Source organism: Mauremys mutica, chromosome 3 (genome assembly GCF_020497125.1).
Source record: "Mauremys mutica isolate MM-2020 ecotype Southern chromosome 3, ASM2049712v1, whole genome shotgun sequence".
NCBI classification, from domain to species: domain Eukaryota; kingdom Metazoa; phylum Chordata; order Testudines; family Geoemydidae; genus Mauremys; species Mauremys mutica.
Genome location: NC_059074.1, coordinates 62,921,676 through 62,941,345, shown reverse-complemented (window position 1 = coordinate 62,941,345; position 19,670 = coordinate 62,921,676). Strand labels below are relative to the sequence as shown.

The following is a 19,670-nucleotide window of genomic DNA, read 5'->3' as shown; positions in this document are numbered from 1 at the left end:
GAAAACTCTCTGAGTACGCATTAATACTGTGACTTCACAAGGTAGCATTGAGTATATGAATTAAACCTAACACGTTCTTCAAATAGTTCTTATACTAAATTATATGTATACTTCTAAATAAGTGTTCCATGCACATTGTAGCTTGCCTTCAGATGGTGTTGGTATTATTGTTATAAATCCAAAGAATGGTTTCACATTTTCTCTCTCCTAATGCAAAATGTTTTGACTCTCTCTGGGTGGGGTATTTTGTAAGAATGATGGCTAACTGGTGCATCTGTTGACCTGCAGTATGCCTAGCTTTTTTTCTTTGACTGTTGTAATGTTAGCAGTAAGTGACACGGCTGTGGTATTAGTGCTTGTAATGGGTTGGACTCACCCCTGTGGTGCCTTCTGCTGGTCATCCTCAGGAATTAGCTCAGTCCAGTGTCCAGAGCGCCCTCTGCAGGCCGGTGATCCACCTGTATGCTACTGGCCCCCATGTCCCCACCCAGGACCCCGGTGCCCCTTTAACTGGGTCTCCCCCTCCCAGGGGAACCCCCACCCCACTATCCCCACTTTGCCTCAGTATTGGCTACTGCCCAGTCTCCATCTCACCCCTGTTCACTGGGGCAGACTGCAGTATCAGCCACTCATCATAGGCAAAGGGGTTTGGACCTGCTACCTTTGCCTACCCCTGCAACCCCCAGTAGCTCTTGGCCTAACGCTAGGCTGCAGCCTGGGGCTTTCCAGGCAGGGGCTCCCCAGCCCTGCTCCACCCTAGGTACCTTGTCTCACTCCCTACAGCCAGGCCCTTTTCCCTCTACAAGCAGAGAAAAACTATGTGAGCTTCTGGGTCACAGCCTTTTATAGGGGCCAGCTGTGGCCTGATTGGGGTGTGGCCCAGCTGCAGCCACTTCCCCAATCAGCCCAGCTTTGAGAGCAGCCGCTCTCAAGCCCTGCCAGGCTGCTTTTAAACCCCTCAAGGCAGGAGCGGGTACCCAATCCACTACAGTGCTGCATTGGGATATTTTATTTAAAGCTTTTCTAAAGTGACCACATTTGTCTTACATGCTGCCTGGGCCAACTGGAGTTTTTAAAGAAGGAGTTTCTCTTGATAAGGCATGGTGCAACTACTGTGTTGAAGCGTCTGGCAATAAAAGTAGAAATATTACGTTGGCATCCCTCAGAATTGAAGTTAAGTGGATTCCAGAGCTCATGGGATAGTGCATACAATCCAAGAGCAGAGGAAAGCAAATGTGCTAAAAAAAACAACAACCCATGGAAGCAATTTCAGGAGTCATAGATGAGGCTGTATTTTGAAATGCTTATTACCTTGCCAAGAACAATCGCTCAGTCACAGACCATGAACATCTGATTGAGTTACAGGAACCCAATGAAGGAAACATGCACTATATTGTGAATGCACACAATTTTCCCCAACAGGTATTATGAGTCACTTTGCAACAGCAATGTGGAAATAGGTCACCACTGTGAACCATTTCAAAGGCTTTGTGGAAAACACCATAATATTTACAACCTGTCTAACAAAAATGAACAGGAGCGCAATGGAGCATTGCCAGAGGCAGGGTCCCAAATTCTATGCATTGGGTGAATCATGGATGTACATTACGTGGCTAGTAGTTTTAGGACTGAATAAGCACTATGGGTGTTATTTGGGGCCCTTGATCAGCATTCTCAAAATACTTTAATATGCCCTAATTGAGGGGGTCACTATAATGCTAACCTCACTTGCTAAGTGTGGGGTAGTAAAGCAACTTCAAGTGACAATCTGACGGGGGGGATGATCGATGTTCCTATCTGGTGGTGAGGATTCTGTTTAAAAGTCCTGAGATGCTATTTGGGCCTTCTTCTCCAGTGCTGAAAAACAAACCTAAATAGACTTAAAGGACAGGCCTTATCTCTTCCCGAGAACTGAAATCACTGATATGCTGATCTAGGGACTAAGCCTTAGATGTGGTATAGAGACAGTGGTGTGGAGAAAACAGTGGCAAGAAGATTCCCCACTACCCAGTGAAATCACTAAGAACTGGGCTAGGAGATGGAACTTGAGAACATGGCCTTGCAGCTAATGGCAGCCCCAAAGGTGCCCCTATGCAGTAAATCCTGCCACTGTGATTACTAATAATTGGGTGAGGTGGTTGTGGCACTGTAGGATCAGACCAAGGACATCCCAGAGCAGCCGAGAGAGTAGCGAACAGTGACAGAGGTGGCAGCAACATAGCCGTAGCAGCAGAGGCATCACTTGCCCACCCCTCACACCCATAGACGCTGGAGGTGGACCCACCTGAATGTATCCTTGGACTCTGAGCCTTCGCTGACCTTGGACAACAAACTGTAAGTGGAGTGCAGAGGAGGGAAAGAGGGAATGGTGTGTTAAAGGGACATTCATCCACTGACTTTCATCCTGGAAGGTGGGAAACAGTGAGGAAGTTGCTTTAATTATAAAATGCATTCTTTTGAGTCATTGCTGTGATGTTCCCTCTCCTCTTAATAAACGTTTTCTTCTTGTTACACATGGATTCCATGCTTCTGAGTGGGGGAGTATTGCCTGCTAATGTGCCAGGGTAGGGGGGGAGGGGGGGAAGAGGAGGTTTATTAATAGATTCTGAGACCAGAGGGACCATTGTGGTCATATAGTCTGACCCCCTGTATAACACAGAACTTCACCAAAATAATTCCTAGAGCAGAGCTTTTAGAAAAACATTCACTCTTGATTTAAAATGTTCAGTGATGGAGAATCCACCAGAACCCTTGGTATGTTGTTCCAATGGTTAATTAATCTCAGGGTTAAAAATTGACACCTTATTTCCAGTCTGAATTTGTCTAGCTTCAATTTCCAGCAATTGCATCATGTTTCTCTGCTGGATTGAAGAGCCTATTATTAAGTATTTGTTCACCATACATGTACTTGTCCTACATGCACTACATATACTAACCCCTTAATCATCTCTTTGTTAAAATAAATAGACTTCAGGAGCTCAGTCTATCACTGTAAGGCATATTTTCTAATCCTTTAATCATTCTTGTGGCTCTTCTCTGAACCCTCTCCGATTTAGCAACATCCTTTTTGAACTATAGGCACCAGAACTGTTGCACCAGTGCCAAATACATGCATAAAATAACCTTTCTGCTCCTACTTGAGACTTCCCTGTTTATGCACCCAAGGGTCACATTAGCCCTTTTGGCCACAGCATCACACTGGGAGCTCATGTTCCGCTTATTACTGACCACCACTCACAAATCTTTGGCAGAATCACTGTTTCCCAAAATAGAGTCCCCCATTCTGTAAGTATAGCCTATATTTGTTCATATATATTAAAACACATTTTTGCTTGCACTGTATCAGTGACCTGCCCTGTTATTTACCACGTCCCCAATTTGTGTGTCATCTGCAGACTTTGTCGGTGGTGGATTTATGTCTTCTCCCAGCACACTGATAAAAATGTTAATTTAGTGTAGGACCAAGAACTGATGCCTGAGGGACCCCACTGGGAACAACCACGAATGATGATTCCCTGTTTACAGTTACAGTTTGAGACCTTTCAGTTAGCCAGCTTTCCATCTACTTAATGTGGGTCATGTTAATTTTGTATCATTCTAGTTTTTCAGTCAGAATGTCATGCAGTACCAATGCAAAGTATATTCCATACAACATTGCCTTTATCAACCAAATGTGTAATCTCATCAAAAGAAGATAGATAGTTTCACAGGATCTGTTTTCCATTAATTATATTACCATCCTTTAATTCTTAATGAATGGAGTCTTGTATCAGCCACTCCACTATCATGTATGGGACTGCTATCAGACCGAAAGGCCTATAAGTACCTGGGTCATCCCGTTTACCCTTTTAAAATATTGGCACTTTAACTTTCTTCCAGTCTTCTGGAACTTGTCCAGTGTTCCAAGAATTATTGAAAATCAACAGGTGTAGAAAGCACCTCCACCAGTTCTTTTCAAACTCATGGATGCAAGTTATCTGGATCTGCTGATTTTTAAAATGTCTGACTTTAGGAAATGCTGTTTAACATCCGCCTGACAAAATAATGGAATGGAAAGAGTGTTATATAACTACATCATCTCTTTCTCCCAAATATAGAACAAATATTTATTGAACACTTCTGCCTTTTCTGCATTATTGATAATTCTACCATTTCCATCTAGTAATAAACCAATATCATTGTCAGGATTCTTTTTATTCTTAATATACTTAAAAAGTCCTTATTGTTATTAACTCTGCTGGCCATAGATTTCTCCTTGTATCCCTTTGTTTCTCTTATCAATTTTCTACAATTCCTAGCTTCTGATATATATTCACTACTATCATCTTCCATTTTATACTCTATCTGTAGATAGACATATTTTATAGGTTCCTTCACTTACCCTCAAAATCAGGTAAGATTTTTAGTGACTGTAGCTTTCTTCTTCAGTTGTGGGACTATGGCTTTTTGGGCATCTAGTAAAATTCCCAATGATCAATCACATTTTTCTGATAAAAAATTCTTCCTCCCAGCTGATTTAACTCATACCTGTTTTCAGCTTTGTTTAGCATTAAGTTTAGTTTTCTCAGATTTCTGGGCGAGGGCTTAAGCTAAATTTTTATTAATTTTAAGAGGACCCCCTTAGATATTGAACCCAATCCTTGTTGTTGCCACCACCACATGGCACAGGGGTTACACTTATACTGGGGTAACTATTCATGCTGGGGTAACTATTGGTTTCAGTAGATTTATTCTGGATTTACACTTACATAAATGAGAGGAGAATGAGGCCCCTACTTTTACTCATGCATATATATTTTAAATATAGTTCTAACTACTTAACAATAATTTGTTTGTTTTTTACACTCTCAAGGCCAGTAGGATTTCAAAGAGCACGTCCTGGCTCTCCATTTCTGACACTTTGGAATTAAACCAAAGTTAAAAAGAGTCAAGAAAATGTTTAATTCATGCATTTCCTCCACCCCTTTAACATGCCCAGGAACTATGTTGAACTGTAGCATTAGCTCACAAAGGGCTAAAACTAGAAACTGTTACAGGGCAAGACTTTTTGCCATTCCTTCATTATACACTAACTCCTCACTTAAAGTCGTCCCGGTTAATGTTATTTCATTGTTATGTTGCTGATCAATTAGGAAACATGCTCATTTAAAGTTGTGTAATGCTCCCTTCTAATGTCGTTTGGCAGCCGCCTGGTTTGTCCACTGCTTGCAGAAAGAGCAGCCCGTTGGAGCTAGCTGGTGGGGGCTTGGAACCAGCGTGGACTGGCAGCCTCCCCATCAGCTCCCTGCTCCCCTAAATTCCCTGTGCAGCAGCTGCCCAGCAGGCTATCAATTGCAGCTGTCCTTCTCTCCCCCCACCCCACTGCCATGGGCTGCTCCTGCCCTCTGCCTTGAAGCTGCTCCCCGAGACTCCTGCTTGCTGTGCGGGGTGGGGTGGAGGGGAAGGAAAGGAAGAAGAGCTAATGTCAGGGTGTCACCCCTGCTCCTGCACCCCACTTACCCCATCTTCCATACAGCAGGGGGGACACATCAGGGCTCAGGATGGAGGGAGCTTGCAGCAGCTGCGGTCTCAGCAAGCTGATCTAATTAATAAGGCAGTGTACTTAAAGGGGAAATGTGCAAATCTCCTTCCATTCCTGCTGCCTTGTAGAGTGAGAGAGTTAACCCTTGAGAGCTCAGCCAATTGGTAGTTCATCATTTAGCAGTAAGGGAAATATCCCACCCTGCGACTCCTCCACCTCAACCAAGCTTCACAATCAGCACTGTGTACCAGTATTAAATTGTTTAAAACTGTGTGTGTGTGAAAAAAATTTCCCTGGAATCTAAGCTCCTCATTTACATTAATTCTTATGGGGAAATTGGATTCACTTAACATTGTTTTGCTTAAAGTTGCATTTTTCAGAAACTACAATATTAAGTGAGGAGTTACTGTAGCTCTAAATTATTAAGCAGTAATTTTGTTAGTCTAATTGCCAAAGGAGCTGATCTTGATCTCAGATATACTGGTATAAAAGCCTGATCCCATTGAGGTCAATGGGAGTTTTGCCATTGACTACAGAGGGGCCAGGAATTCACCCACAGGGCTGGATTCGACATGTTACTGAGCACTTTTGCCCAATCTATCAAGACACTAAAACTCAGGTTTAAATTTAATAGGACTGCTCACATGCTTAACTTCTATGGGACTAACATCATGCTTTATATTAAGCACATGCTTAAGAGATTTACTGGATTGGGGCCAGAGTGCTCAGCATCTTGTAGCATCAAGCATGAGGTCAGAATTGGATCCAAAGAATAAGAAACCAGAGGATTGGAGGTCTAACTAGAAATAAATCTGCAACATTTTAAAATGTGTAATGAAAAGAATTGTTTGAAAGGAGAAAAGCTATCCATTTTGTTAAAGGAGGGTGTAGATGACTTCATCATAGATTAACTACATTTGAAATACTCCTCCTGTTCTAAAAGCACAACCACTACTTCTCGTTTTGCTCTCCTAGGTCCCTGCTGATGGAAGTGCTTTGTGAAGTTTGCTTTGCTGATATTCCACTGCTTTTAGAAATTTCCACCTGGAGACTGACAGTGTCCTTGCGAAGAGCAGTTTGAGTTCTGGGATAGGGTGGAGACCTGATTCCAGGACCTCTAAGGCCCTGGCCCCACAACAAGTTCTTCACAGGCAGATTTCTGTATCTACGCGGAAGCCTTACTGAAGTTAGGGGGGGCTCTGAATGGGCACGGGGTTTGCATGCATGGAGCTCAAGGCTTGAAGAATCAGAGGAGAGGACCTCATGGAAGCAGACAACTGCAAGCTCAAAAGCCTTTGAAGCAAAGGGATGAGAATGATGGGTTATATAATGTTAGACAATGAAAGGCCTGTCATCAGAACAGCTACTAAGTAAACAACACTCCTCACACATGGCTATATTTACTTTGCAGAGCAGCTTTGACATATGAGCTGGATACTGAAAATACTTCTGAAGATAACTTCATCTTAACAACTCATTTTAAATTGCTTTGTGAAAGCTGTTCAAGTCAGTTTCTGCCAATTTATTTTTAATGTTGAGAGGGATGTGGGGTTTTTTTTGTTTTTTTTTAAAAGGAAAAAAAAACCTTTTGTCAGTTCAAAAGCATCTACCTTGGAGAAGATATATTAATAGCAGCAGCAGAGCTGAAAACAAATTCACAAGCCATTTTCAGGATGACTTGAGATGACAGATGGGAGTTAGTGCCATCACAATAAACAGGGAGACTTACTCAACTAGAATTCTCTGCAAAGTTGCATTTAGCAGAGATTGTCAGGTGTCAATAGCAATAAGAGAACAGTAAGCGTAAGTTGGCAAAGAAATTTGACAAGAGAACTGCAGACATAGCTTTAATTAGACAATTTACAATTTAAATTATAAAACATATTTGAACACAATCAGTACACTGTTGGTATCACATTTAAGTGTAATTATCAGTTGCATATATATATCGCAGCGTTTCAGATGAGAGTACTATGTACAGAAAGTTATGGTACACAATCCCTTTATACAGAAGGAATACAGGCTATTTAAAAAAAATACACACGTAAAGTTAACGCTAGCCAAAATGAAAAGGACTTCTCCATTCCTAGTACAGTGAGTAAACTAATGGACTTTCACAGCCATGGGTGGTGTTATGACAGCACTGCACTATCAGTGGGAAGAGCTATAAATGTCACGGTTCACACATGGCTGTTCACTTCACAGAACAGATTTTAAAAACACTGAATGAGACGGAGTGGGTTGTATGTGCTGTAAGACGTGGGTCCAACGTGGTGAGACTGTGCTTGCACCTACCACAACCAGAGCTACTGGAAAGGATTACATTTCTGGGAGTCTTGCAACTTCCCCTTTTGAGGACAGTGGGCACTGTCACTAGAAAAGGAAATGGCTACCCTTGCTATTTTCTGGGGAGTGTTCATGTTGGTCATCAAACCCGCTAACTACTCACTTCCTACAAGACAGATGTGAGATATCAATATTCCACTAGCTAAGAAAGTGGCTAACAGTCAATGTATTAACAAACTGAAAAGAAATATCTATCTGGCAATAGAGCAAACTTATCTTCAGCAAATGTCATTTATTGCAGTTTCACTTATCAGTGTGACATTGTGATCAGATGGATGCAGACAACGTAACAGTTCTTTATATTTCTAATATTGCTTATTGTGTTTCTTAATCCTTCAACAATTGCTTGCTGGGAAAATGACTCACTTGTCCATGGATCCAGTTGGAAGCAGCTCATTGTCTTTGTTAAGCAGTGAGCATGAAGTGCGCATTGCTATTTATTGGGCAGTTGTACACATGACTGGAATTGGCTGCTCTAGTAATCCATAACACTGGCATTTTATAGTATAGAAATGAGTTTGCAAAACCTAGCTGTGAAAGACAGACTACTAGATTCTGGGTTGGTATAAACAGATGTAAATTCACATCAGAAAAGCTATGCAGACTTATACCAACAGAGGATCTGATGCAGAAAGAGTGCCACTCTAATGTTTGCAGAGTTGCTGGAGCCGTGTCATTTCTGTATGTAGAAGGGTACTACAAGGCAATACAGGGTAGGAACAAATGGTCAGTTTTCACAAATGGAGAGAGGAAAACAGTGGGGGGTCCCCCAGGGACCTGTACGGAGACTTGTGCTCTTCATCATATTTATTAATGACCTGGAAAAGGGAATGAACAGTGAAGTGGCAAAAGTTTACAGATGATGTAGTTAGTTATTCAAGATAGTTGAGTCCAAAGCTGATGGAAATGAGTTACAAAGGAATCTCACAAAATTGAGTGACAGGGAAAGGAGAAAAAAAAAAGGGGGGTGGGGAGTGAAACTCAACATTGATGAGTACAAAATAATGCACACTGGGAAAAAATAATTCCAACTATACATCTATAATGATGGATTCTAAATTAGAGGGGAGGGATAGCTCAGTGGTTTGAGCATTGGCCTGCTAAACCCAGGGTTGTGAGTTCAATCTTTGAGGGGGCCACTTAGGGATCTGAGGCAAAAATTGGTCCTGCTAGTGAAGGCAGGGGGCTGGACTTGATGACCTTTCAAGGTCCCTTCCAGTTCTAGGGGATTGGTATATCTCCTTTTATTACCTTTAACTGTTACCACTCAAGAGAGATCTTGGAGTCACCGGGGCTAGTTCTCTGAAAACTTCATCTTAATACACAGCAGTGGTCTAAAAGGCTAACAGTATATTAGGAACTATTAGGAAAGGGACATAAAATAAAACAAACAATCATAATGTCGCTATTACTTGCTGGTCTGTAGTCATCTGAGCAATGGAAAGGTGTCAAAGAAAGGGGGAAGGCAGTGTTGGTGTCCTTAAAAATTCAAGACTTTAGTACAACTTTTTGCATTGTAGAAGCTAAAGACACTTCAAAACAAATACATACGTGCACATGCAGAACCTAATAAATGGCTCAAATCCCCAAATGCCACACATACATATGAAAGAGTTCAAAAAGGCAGTATCCCTGCTGTGTGATGCTTAAAATGCACTTATCAGACCATATCTTGTACCCCATAGACAAACACCAGGCTTTAATGGCCACCGTTTAGTCACAACTAGATATCTTAAGTCCCTCACATGTCACTGAAGTGCATGCCCACCTACAAATCAAATACATTAGGAGAGTGTGTTTTACTGACAATTTGGCACCCAGCTTTCTATAGAATAAATTAGGTTAGTTTTTGGTCTCTTCTCTCTACTTTCCTTCGATGCCTCACTCCTCAGTCTCCCAGTGCTTTCCCTCCAATGAACTTTTCTGCACTTCTTCCTCCACCACTCCAAATCTCTCTCCATTCATCCATCCCTTCCTTCTTCCCTCTGCCCTGTCCCTGTTCCATTCTCCACCTTCAATTGGTGCCCTCCTTTGGCTGACCTTCCCCCACCCTGATCTTGATGTTCCTCCTTGCCATTCTCTCTCTCGGATTATTTCTTGCTGCCTATTGAATAATTGCCTGCACCTTTTCTCCTCTCAAGTTTCCCTACTTTGGGCTCTCTGCCTGTTGCTTCTTGAATCCCGCCTGCAGTTGTGTGTGTTAATAAGGTGGTGCTACGGATAAAACAGTAGAATCTCAGAGTAACAAACTGATCGGTCAACCCCACACCTCATTTGGAACCAGAAGTATGCAATCAGGCAGCAGACACAAAAAAAGCAAATACAGTACAGTACTGGGTTAAACTATTAAAAACAAAAGTTTTAAAAAATTTGACAAGGTAAGAAAAAGGTTTCTATGCTCATTTCATTTAAATTAAGATGGTTAAAAGCAGCATTTTTCATCTGTATAGTATAGTTTCAAAGTTGTATTAAGTCAATGATCAGTTGTTACAAAAAATTTCAATGAACAACCTCCATTCCCAAGATGTTCGTAACTCTGAGGTTCTATTTTAGTAGCCTCGGTGGCTGGCTTCTCTCCTTGTTCTGTTCTGCAGTGAGACAGGCAACAGAGAGCTGATGAGCCAGCAGAGGATCAGCTTTTCAAAACATGGAGTGATATCCTGACTCCAATGAGATTAATGGTAGTTTCCATTGGCTTCAGCTGGGCCACAATTTTACTCAAGCTCTAACATATGTGCTTTTGTATGTACAATATCACTTGGCCAGAATTAAACTCAAGGCATGCCGCATGCAAAATGTTGCATTCAATAACAGAAACTAAATTGAGCCTTTTCTGAAAACCTGGTCCTAAATAAAATAAAGGGAGACAGAATGCTGTAGGACTGAAGTCATTTTTTAATGTGACTGATGTTGAGAATTGCTATTTTTACCTTTGAATTTAAAAAGTGCTTTGAAACCGTAAAATAGCACTGTTCTTACAAGTAACAGAAGGCAGAGTCCTGAAATAGAATCCTACAACTTAAGTTAATAGACAACAGCATGATTTTTTTTTAATATCAGGATTGTTTTGAACAGACTACCCAGAGAATTAACTGTAAAAGCTCAGTATTTCACTAATTTTGACTGCTAGACCACACTACATTATAAAGTAGCGATTTGAAAAAGAGAAGTTTTCTACTCAAGTCAAAGATTTCCTATGACTTGTCTAAAAACAAACAGTTCTGTTTTTCAGATTACTAAAACATCTAAATAACAGAGAGAAAATTGCTTAAATCATGTTCTTTTCTATGAAAATCATGTTTCCCACTAGTCAGTTGGATTAACCTTTTAATCCTTTGTTTCAAAGTTAACCTATTTGGGCTTCTGGAAGCTGTTTTAAACACAAAGACTACTGCCTCTGATTGTCTTTTCTCACCAGTTTATACAGGTGGAAGTCTAGCAACTTCAATGGAATTACTTCTGATTTACACCACTGAGTGAGAGGATAGTCAAGCCCAGTATATTAATGTCTGATGATAGAGACAAGGTAGGTGAGATAATATCTTTTATTGGACCAACTTCTGTTGGTGGATGGGACAAGCTTTCGAGCTTCAGAGAGCTCTTCCTCATTTCTGGAGAAGGTAACCAGAGCATCTAAGAAATGTATAATGCTATATAATGATGGCATCTACTGTTTACCTACTTATGATAAATATTTAAAATAGCCAGAATTGGAATTGCAGAAGCTTCGGGGAAGGCCTCTGCCCTAGAATCAGTGTGCTGTATATTTCACTGCCTATTATTTATGAGCTTGGAGCAGGGCATGAAAAATACACTTGTACACACAGCAGAGAGAAGGAAGTCTTCCATGGCAATTGTAAGGGCCATTACTGCAGAACTTAAGCTTTCTTTTAAAAAAGACAACATCAGTTTAAGGTTCTCTCTCTTATCATTGTAGAAATAATATTTCAAATGGAAACTGATGTAGTTCTGGGAGTTGGGGACTTCATGCTTATAAGGCACCAAGTAGTCAGAGGCTAATATGAAGAGTGGAACACCCACGCTAGCTTCGGGGACAATCCAGCAGCTGAGGGGTGGAAGGCATTTCACCAGGGTTTTGCTCCTGACCTTCACTTCTGCCTCTCTTTCATGTGAGAAGCTAAGTGGTTTAGTGCTCTGGCTAGTATGTAGATGTTTATGAAATAAATACACAAATACATGGCATTTCATGACAATACATGACAATCTTTAGAGTAAGGTCTATAGAACACTGTTGATTTTAGCTCTATTAAATTGTGTAGCGTTAATTCATTGTGGACTTGAACTATGTACTCTGGTAGCAATTTATGAAAGTAACTGGCTTATAATAAAGCTAAGAGCCATAACACTAAATAAGTCACAGGTGTTTCTTACTGTTATATACGTGTATGACAAACATAAGTAAATGAAAATCTAACTTCACTATGGGTCTAATCAAATGCCCATGAAGTTAACATCAAGAGTCCTTTCACTGACTTATCTTAGCTTTATTTTCTAAAGTTGCAGTCCAGGAAACACCCCTCACCACCTTTATAGGAACTGGGGAAGCCAGTTAAAAATGAGTACAAACTTTGAGATGAATTGAGTATTTTGCTACCTGATACTTTTATTTAAAAGATTTTTGTGTAAATATTGCAACTGATAGAAGAAAATTATTTTTTATTCAATGACGATCTTTGATGAGTGAAACAGACTAAATGAGTCGTCAACATCTGGAGGACACTGAGGGTAACTGTCAGCCCTGTCCTGGAGAAAAAGCTTTCTACGGGCATCATGTAAAGATATTAGACACCCTTTGTGCATATGCCATGGAGAGCACACACAATGTTCAGGATATTAAGGGTATGAAAGCAATTGGAGAGGAATCATATGCGGTGATTAAGCTAAATGAATTCAGTGCATGGCACCTCTGTGTACAGAATTATATTTTAATAGGTTTATGATTTGAAAGCATGCATATGTTACGTGGAAGAAAAGATACTTCATGTGGAAATAAGAGGGGACATCTGGTCAAGCTACTCTGCAAACCTAGATTAATTTCCATCCCTTCAGCAAAATCTGGTTGTTTCTGCCCAATGATATATACAGCAAATCTGATACACTGAATAATAACCTCGTTCCAGTCTTGCTATTTAAACATACTTGTTTCAGTCCAAATCCCCAGCTAGTGTAAATTGATAAAGCTCCATTTACTTCAGAGGAGTTATCCTGGCTTACACCAGTTGAGGAACTGGCCCATTTTACTGTATGGGTAGCATTTCCTTTGCACACTTGATTTCCCTGTGTGCCTGAGACCTCTTATTTCCCTTATCCGAGGATAATACTTCTCTACATTGGATAGAAGAATCTACAAATTGGTATAGTGTTCATGGCAATGTTTATGCCAAAGACAATGAGGCAATTTTGGAGGAGGGTAAGGGGGTGTAAATTGCATGGTAGAGAATGGCTCAAAGGAGCCGCAAATGATGTAACTTGCACCTTTTGTCAGCCCCTTACAGAGTAAATTACACCAATTTAGACTCATTTAGCTTAATATCTTATAGGGAACACCAAAAAGTGCCCCAGTCAAAACAGAAGGTTATATTTATTTCAGATAAGCCTAAGGAAACCTAGGTTTTACACATTAAATATGTAAAAAAAAACAAAAACCCACCACTCATGAAAATTTAGAACTCGGGTGTAGATCTTCAGATGGTATCAATTGTCATAGTTCCACAGGCTTCAATGGAGCTATGACCATTGACACCAACTGAGGATCTGCCCCAACTCTCTTGGCACTCATACTAATGAATCCAGTACTTAAAATGAACACCACAAGCTAATGCTCCTGTTTAACACTCTGGGGCTAGGGTTTGTTCCTGAAGGTATTTGGGGCATTGTGATTACCTCGTAAGGCAACAGGAATAGAGGGCGCTCAGAATTTTTCAGGACAGGCCTCATCCTTCTGCTGGAAGCTATGACAGTATTGCGTTGCTCCTATCCATCATGGGCTGATTCAGGCAGACTAGTAGGCTGCAGCCAAAGGGAACTGCATGTGAATTAACTGTGTTATTTCACTGATTTCTTTGGCATATTTTACTGCCGGGTCCTGATGATTTCCTTGAATTCAGCCATTATTTATGAGATGGTGTAGTGTATATAATTTAATTAAGGTAATTTAAAAAAAAATAATTTTAGACTGTCTAGAATGTGCTCAAATTGTACTTCCCCTCCTTCCCCAAACCCATGTAGAACATTTATGTTATCAAAGGGAGCATCAGTTCTGCATTTGTGATGTCAAGGAATGTTACAGGAACAGTTTGAACTACAGACTTTGTGCAGTGGTAGAATCCCCACGGCCAGGGAATGCTCTAGTTCAGGGGTTCTCAAACTGAGGGTTGGGACCCCTCAGGGGATTGCGAGGTTATTACATGGGGGGGTTGTGAGCTGTCAACCTCCACCACAAACCCCGCTTTGCCTCCAGCATTTATTATGGTGTTAAATGTATTAAAAAGTGTTTTTAATTTATAAGGGGGGGGGTTGCACTCAGAGGCTTGCTATGTGAAAGGGGTCACCACTACAAAAGTTTGAGATCCACTGCTCTAGCTGATCTATTAGGCTTCTTTCTTTCCAATTTCTATGATTTTTATTCTAGACACATGAAAATAATCACAGGCCAAATCCTCCTTGTATTGTTCATGTAAATAGTTCTAATGAAATCCGTGAAACTAGTCAAGCAAATAAGACTAGCAGGATTTGGCACTTCCTGGCTAAGTAAATCAAGGATAAAATAAGAAAAACCAACCCCCCTAGAAATTAACATCTAACAACCATCTTTAAGAGTCTTCTTTTATTGTTAAAGCAAACCACCTCTGTCACTACCAGCTGAAAACAATAGTTAAAGCAGTTCTGTGGCCAGCGGCACTAACAAATCTTAGGCCCCTATTTTTTGAAAATCATGTCAAAAAATGAGACTCCTAAACAAAATGATCTGATTCTATGACCCGCTAGCAGCTCCCAGTGACTCTAACATGAGCTGCTGGGTGAGGTCAGCACTTTTGCAAATCACGTCATTTATTTAAAGTAGATTCAGGAGCTTAACTTAGGCACCTATTTTTCAAAGTCTTGGCCTTTGACCTGAATCATCAAAAGCAAGATTATTTTAAAATGTTTTACTCTTTAAATTAAAAGAAAGTACAACACATTGAAAAGTTTATCAGACCGATTCAACCCTATTAAAATTGTGTGTGTTCTTATTCTTGGAACCAAAACTCTCTCTCTCATATTATATTTTATATATATAAAAAAGCTTCGGTAGTAACAGTCCTACTTCAGCCAAGGCACTCTCTAGTGCTTTGTGGCACCTCTCATTGTTACAATACAACAAACATACCTATTAAAACCACTGGTACAGTGGCTGTGTGCACACTCTCCCCATTCAAACATTTTCTCTTGATTACAGTTCTTGTAGTAAGTGATAGCTAGTGAAGTGGATGGCATTGAGTTTTTACAAGGTAGCCAAAGCAAAAGGGATCTCTAATGGTTCATTGTAAGGGCCAGTTTCTTGCCTTGGTGCATACACAAGGTCTCTCACTGAAGTGTACAGGATTCATTCACACACATCGGAGGACAGAATTTGACTTTACAGCCTGATCTTACATTCCTTGCACAACCAAATTCCCATTTCTTTAATGGCAGCTTTAGCTGTATACACAGTTTTGAGGTTTAATTTGCATTAGACCTGATTTTGATTTTCTGCCTGTGTTTAAACTGGGGTAACTACTGGCATTGGGTCAGATTCTAGCTCATTGTTTCTTTGATGTAACTTTTTGTGCTATTTTAAAAAATTAATAACTTGGCATTTGTTTCAGCTACTGCATCTACCTTCAACAAAGCTTTCCAGTTAAAACTAATTAGTTTTTTAACAAATTTCATAACTATAAAACTGGTTAAAAAGAAATCCAGGTCAATTTTTGTAACAAACTAAAAGGCTACCTAATAATTAAAAAATAAGGCTGTAACAATGAAAAAACTCAAATTCAAGCAACTTACAGTTTTTAAAAAGATCAAAAGAAAATTCTCTCTCTAAACGGGTTTATAATGCCAATCTGTGCAAGCAAAATGGACATTTTTGGAGTTATTCTTGTCTTCCAGATAAATAGTGTCCACAACTAATCTTTTAAAAAAAGTCCTTTTACCTAACAGTAATGGTACTGGTTTTCTGTTCAATTGTAATTTCAGACCTAAAACCTGTGGACATTTAAACACAGGAGGAGTTCTGTTAAACTCAATGAGTGAAATTCTGACCTCAGTGAAATCAATAGAAGTTTTGCCATTGACTTTAATGGGGCTGGGATTTCACCCTATGATGTTAATCCATATGCAAAAACTTCCTCAGAATTGGGACCTTAGGTAATTCTCTGAATGTACAACGAATCAAGTATATGCTTAATCCAGGATGGCTTCTCTCTAGTTTACTGTGTAACTATGTAAATTTCATTTACTTAACATTGCAAGGGGATGAAACTTTCTTGCACTCAGAGTAAGAACAGTTGTCCAGAATTTGTTAACTTTAACAAAATGGATCTCTGGCTCAGATCCGATTTGCCAAATCCATTTCTACAGTGAAGTTAAAACCCCATAAAATATGTGATTATAAAACTATGAACACAACTTTTATCATAGGCAACATATTACTATTTTAAAAAAATATATTTCTATTTGAAAACATTGGCTACAGCACCCCCAGGAGAGGAATCCAGAGCAGGGGCTGATGAAAATATAATGACGGAACCAAATTCCGCTCAGTGTATGCATGTGGCTCCTTTTACTTCAATAGGAGCAGCATGAGAAGATCAAAAGCAGAATTCGGTTCACAAATTTTTTTTTTAGCATTTTCTTTTTAATACAAACACAGCCGCAGAGTTTTGAGTGGAGTACGTGTAAATTGAGACAATGCTAATTAAGTGAAGGGAAATCACCTCTCTTCAAAAAAGCAGTAACAGTTGACAGAGCTATGGATGTCAGTCCTGCAGAATTATCTCTGTGCCTCTTTATTCACACCTGACCTGAGCCAGCAGTCTTCCAATTTCACAAACTACTGTACTTGTTATAGTAGCATATGGAAATTGTTACACATAGGATAGTAACTATATGGAGAGTGGGTCACCTTTGTGCTCACTTCCATGCTTACAAGCAAAAACAGTCTTCCAGCCACAGATATCTGACAGGTGTCTTAGCCACCACCAAATATAGCCCGGGCATTCCGGTGACTGCAGGAAAGCTGTCTCCCACACTTAGCGGCCATGTGCCATTTGCCCAGCGAAGCCAGAATACTTACTGGACTAGCACAGTCAAATGACCATCAAATTGTTTTGGAAGAAAGTTCCCGTGGTTAAGCAGAAGCTACATTTATGAAGTTCAATAGCTGTTATTTTAACAGGGCAAAGGGATTCCCATTGCTAAATGCAATTAGAGTAGATTACAGACAATCCATTTGCTAAGTGGTCTACTCTCAATTTCAATTTTTAAAAAATGGTTAAATCATAGCAGACTGGGCTCTGCTACATCAGGGTAATCCCCAGGGGCAGTTTCTGCTTCCCTTATTCGCACTGAATAGTAACTGATGTTTCTTTGATCCTGCAAGGGGTCAGATACTGTGGCCTTATCCAGCAAAGCATTTATAGACCAGCTTTACTTTAAAAATGTGAGCAATCCCATTGTCTTTAACAGATTTCATCTTCAAGTCATGGGGACAACTGCTGTGTTTAAGTTATTTGCAAGATCGATCCCTACCTCTAGAAGTAGTTCTACCAACATCAGTGGGGCTAATGGTGGAGTTGAATTCTATTCAAAGTGATTAAGGGAAGCAGAATTAGACCCATAACTTTGGAAATCTTTTAAAGCAGACAAATGATGAGCTCTAAAATTTGAGGTGGAAAGTCATACCCAAATAACAGATATTACGTAATGGCTTTGTATGATGTCTTTTCAACTGCAATACGCACAAGTTTGACACACACCTCGCATGTTAAAGTGTACTTGCCAACAAAATAACTGTTTTCAAACACATCAACAGAACAATTTTATTGCAGTGTGTGTGGGGGACCACCTATGGATGTCAAGACAGCATCAGTTTTGAGTTCTCTCCCCTTCCCATTAACCACTGTTTTTTTTTAACCAGCCAATCGTAATGTGAATGTTTTATGAAAGAGCTTAGTAGCCCACATATATTGCAATAAACATGTTCTAGCATAGACAGCACAGTAAATATACTGAGCAGAAATCTGCAGTTTTTGGCATAGACCAAGTTCATGCTGTTTTTCATCTTCTGTACCGTAACTAGCACCGCTTTCCATTAACCATCAAAACTATAACTGTCATGATAAACTAATTTTATCCAGACTGCAGTAGCTGAAGATTTAAAGGATTCACATACTTGCCAGATCCCCTTCCATGACCATACAGATTTTACACTTCCATTCCTCAACATCCACCCATCTTCAGAGTTAAATAGAGTATTTGCTAGAATACCAAAGCCAGTGAAAATGTAATCCATAGACAAATGTGAAACATCAAGAGTGGGCATTTTTTTTAAAAAAAGGAGTATCATCTCACCCTTTATCCCATTTTGTGTACACATTAATTTCACATCTTTGGAAAGCACCTCTTCCATGGCAAGCAAAATATTGATGATTCGCATTGGCTTTTTAATCACAGTGAGCCATTAGGAAAGCAGTCATGTGCTGAACAAGGTTTTTCATCCAGATGTGCTTGCTGAATCTTCAAAGAATTTTTCTAGGGTTCTGACTCCTGTTTAAAAGATGGGGGACAAAATCAACTAACTGTAGTTCTTTATTCTTCTTTGGATCTGGGGATACTTATTACAGCTTGAACTCATATTCGTTCATACAAGTATAACTGGATGAACAAATATACCTTCCAAATATAAAGTTAGAGGACTGTGAATTTGCAATTACAACTGAAATTTTCCTCACCAAATACAGTACCTGAACATTCCCATGCAATATCTAAGGGACACCAACAACTGGAAGATCACATTTCTATCTGGAATCGTTACCCACTTTTATTACAAGTAACACCCAAGAACACTGTATAACTGCAAGAACCTAGCAACACCATAACATGAATGTTCGGTTACTTTGTATGCCTGCCAGCCTGTCTGGTCAGTTTCAAAGTTTAGTTGATGGCCAGCTGCACTTCTTGCCTAATGTTTTAAAACTAGATCATTCATGTACTGTTCTGGAGGAATTCACATGCACACTCTTCTCCAGGCCTGCAACAGGGTGCTTTCTAATAACACAGCAATGAGCAGCTGCTGTTTCTGATTTGGGGGCCAGAAGGGAATCTTTTTCCTGGGTCTCTGGCTTGAAGGTAGGGAGTAAGGAAAACCAAAGAGGTGGCTGCCAGAGGAATCTCCTTCTGCACTTCCTCACCCCCTGCACAGTATTCAGGAATAACAAGTCTCTAGAAGAAGGGAATCCTTCTTTATGGAGATTTATTTATTCATAGAAAACCCTGGGCCAGGATTTGGCCCTGACATAGCACTTGTGGCAAGAGGAGAATAAATTCAAAGGATCCGAGGAGGAAAAAAACTTGGCCAGCTGTTTGGCCCATTGCACAAAGGATCCTCATACAGTGAGACAATGAGACAGTCCAGGATCACGACAGGTAAAGCAGTACTATATCAGGAATTATATTGTCTACTCAATAGAGATGCTAACTGCAAGTGACTGGTGCCATGCGTCCTATGCACTTCCTGCTACATACATACTTCCTCCAAGTT

At 40.1% G+C, this 19,670-nt stretch overlaps 1 protein-coding gene across 5 annotated transcripts in view; it reads right to left on the bottom strand.

The window, feature by feature from the left end:
• Nucleotides 1–14,348: 14,348 nt before the first annotated feature.
• The window catches only part of SH3BGRL2 (SH3 domain binding glutamate rich protein like 2), a 52,377-nt gene continuing 47,055 nt past the window's right edge, over nt 14,349–19,670 (bottom strand). For all 5 annotated transcript variants that reach the window (XM_045010477.1, XM_045010474.1, XM_045010476.1 and 2 more), the window contains one exon: nt 14,349–18,676. In XM_045010477.1, coding sequence (XP_044866412.1) covers nt 18,662–18,676 — 15 coding nt within the window. In that variant the 3' untranslated portion in view covers nt 14,349–18,661. The remainder of the gene's footprint in view (nt 18,677–19,670) is intronic.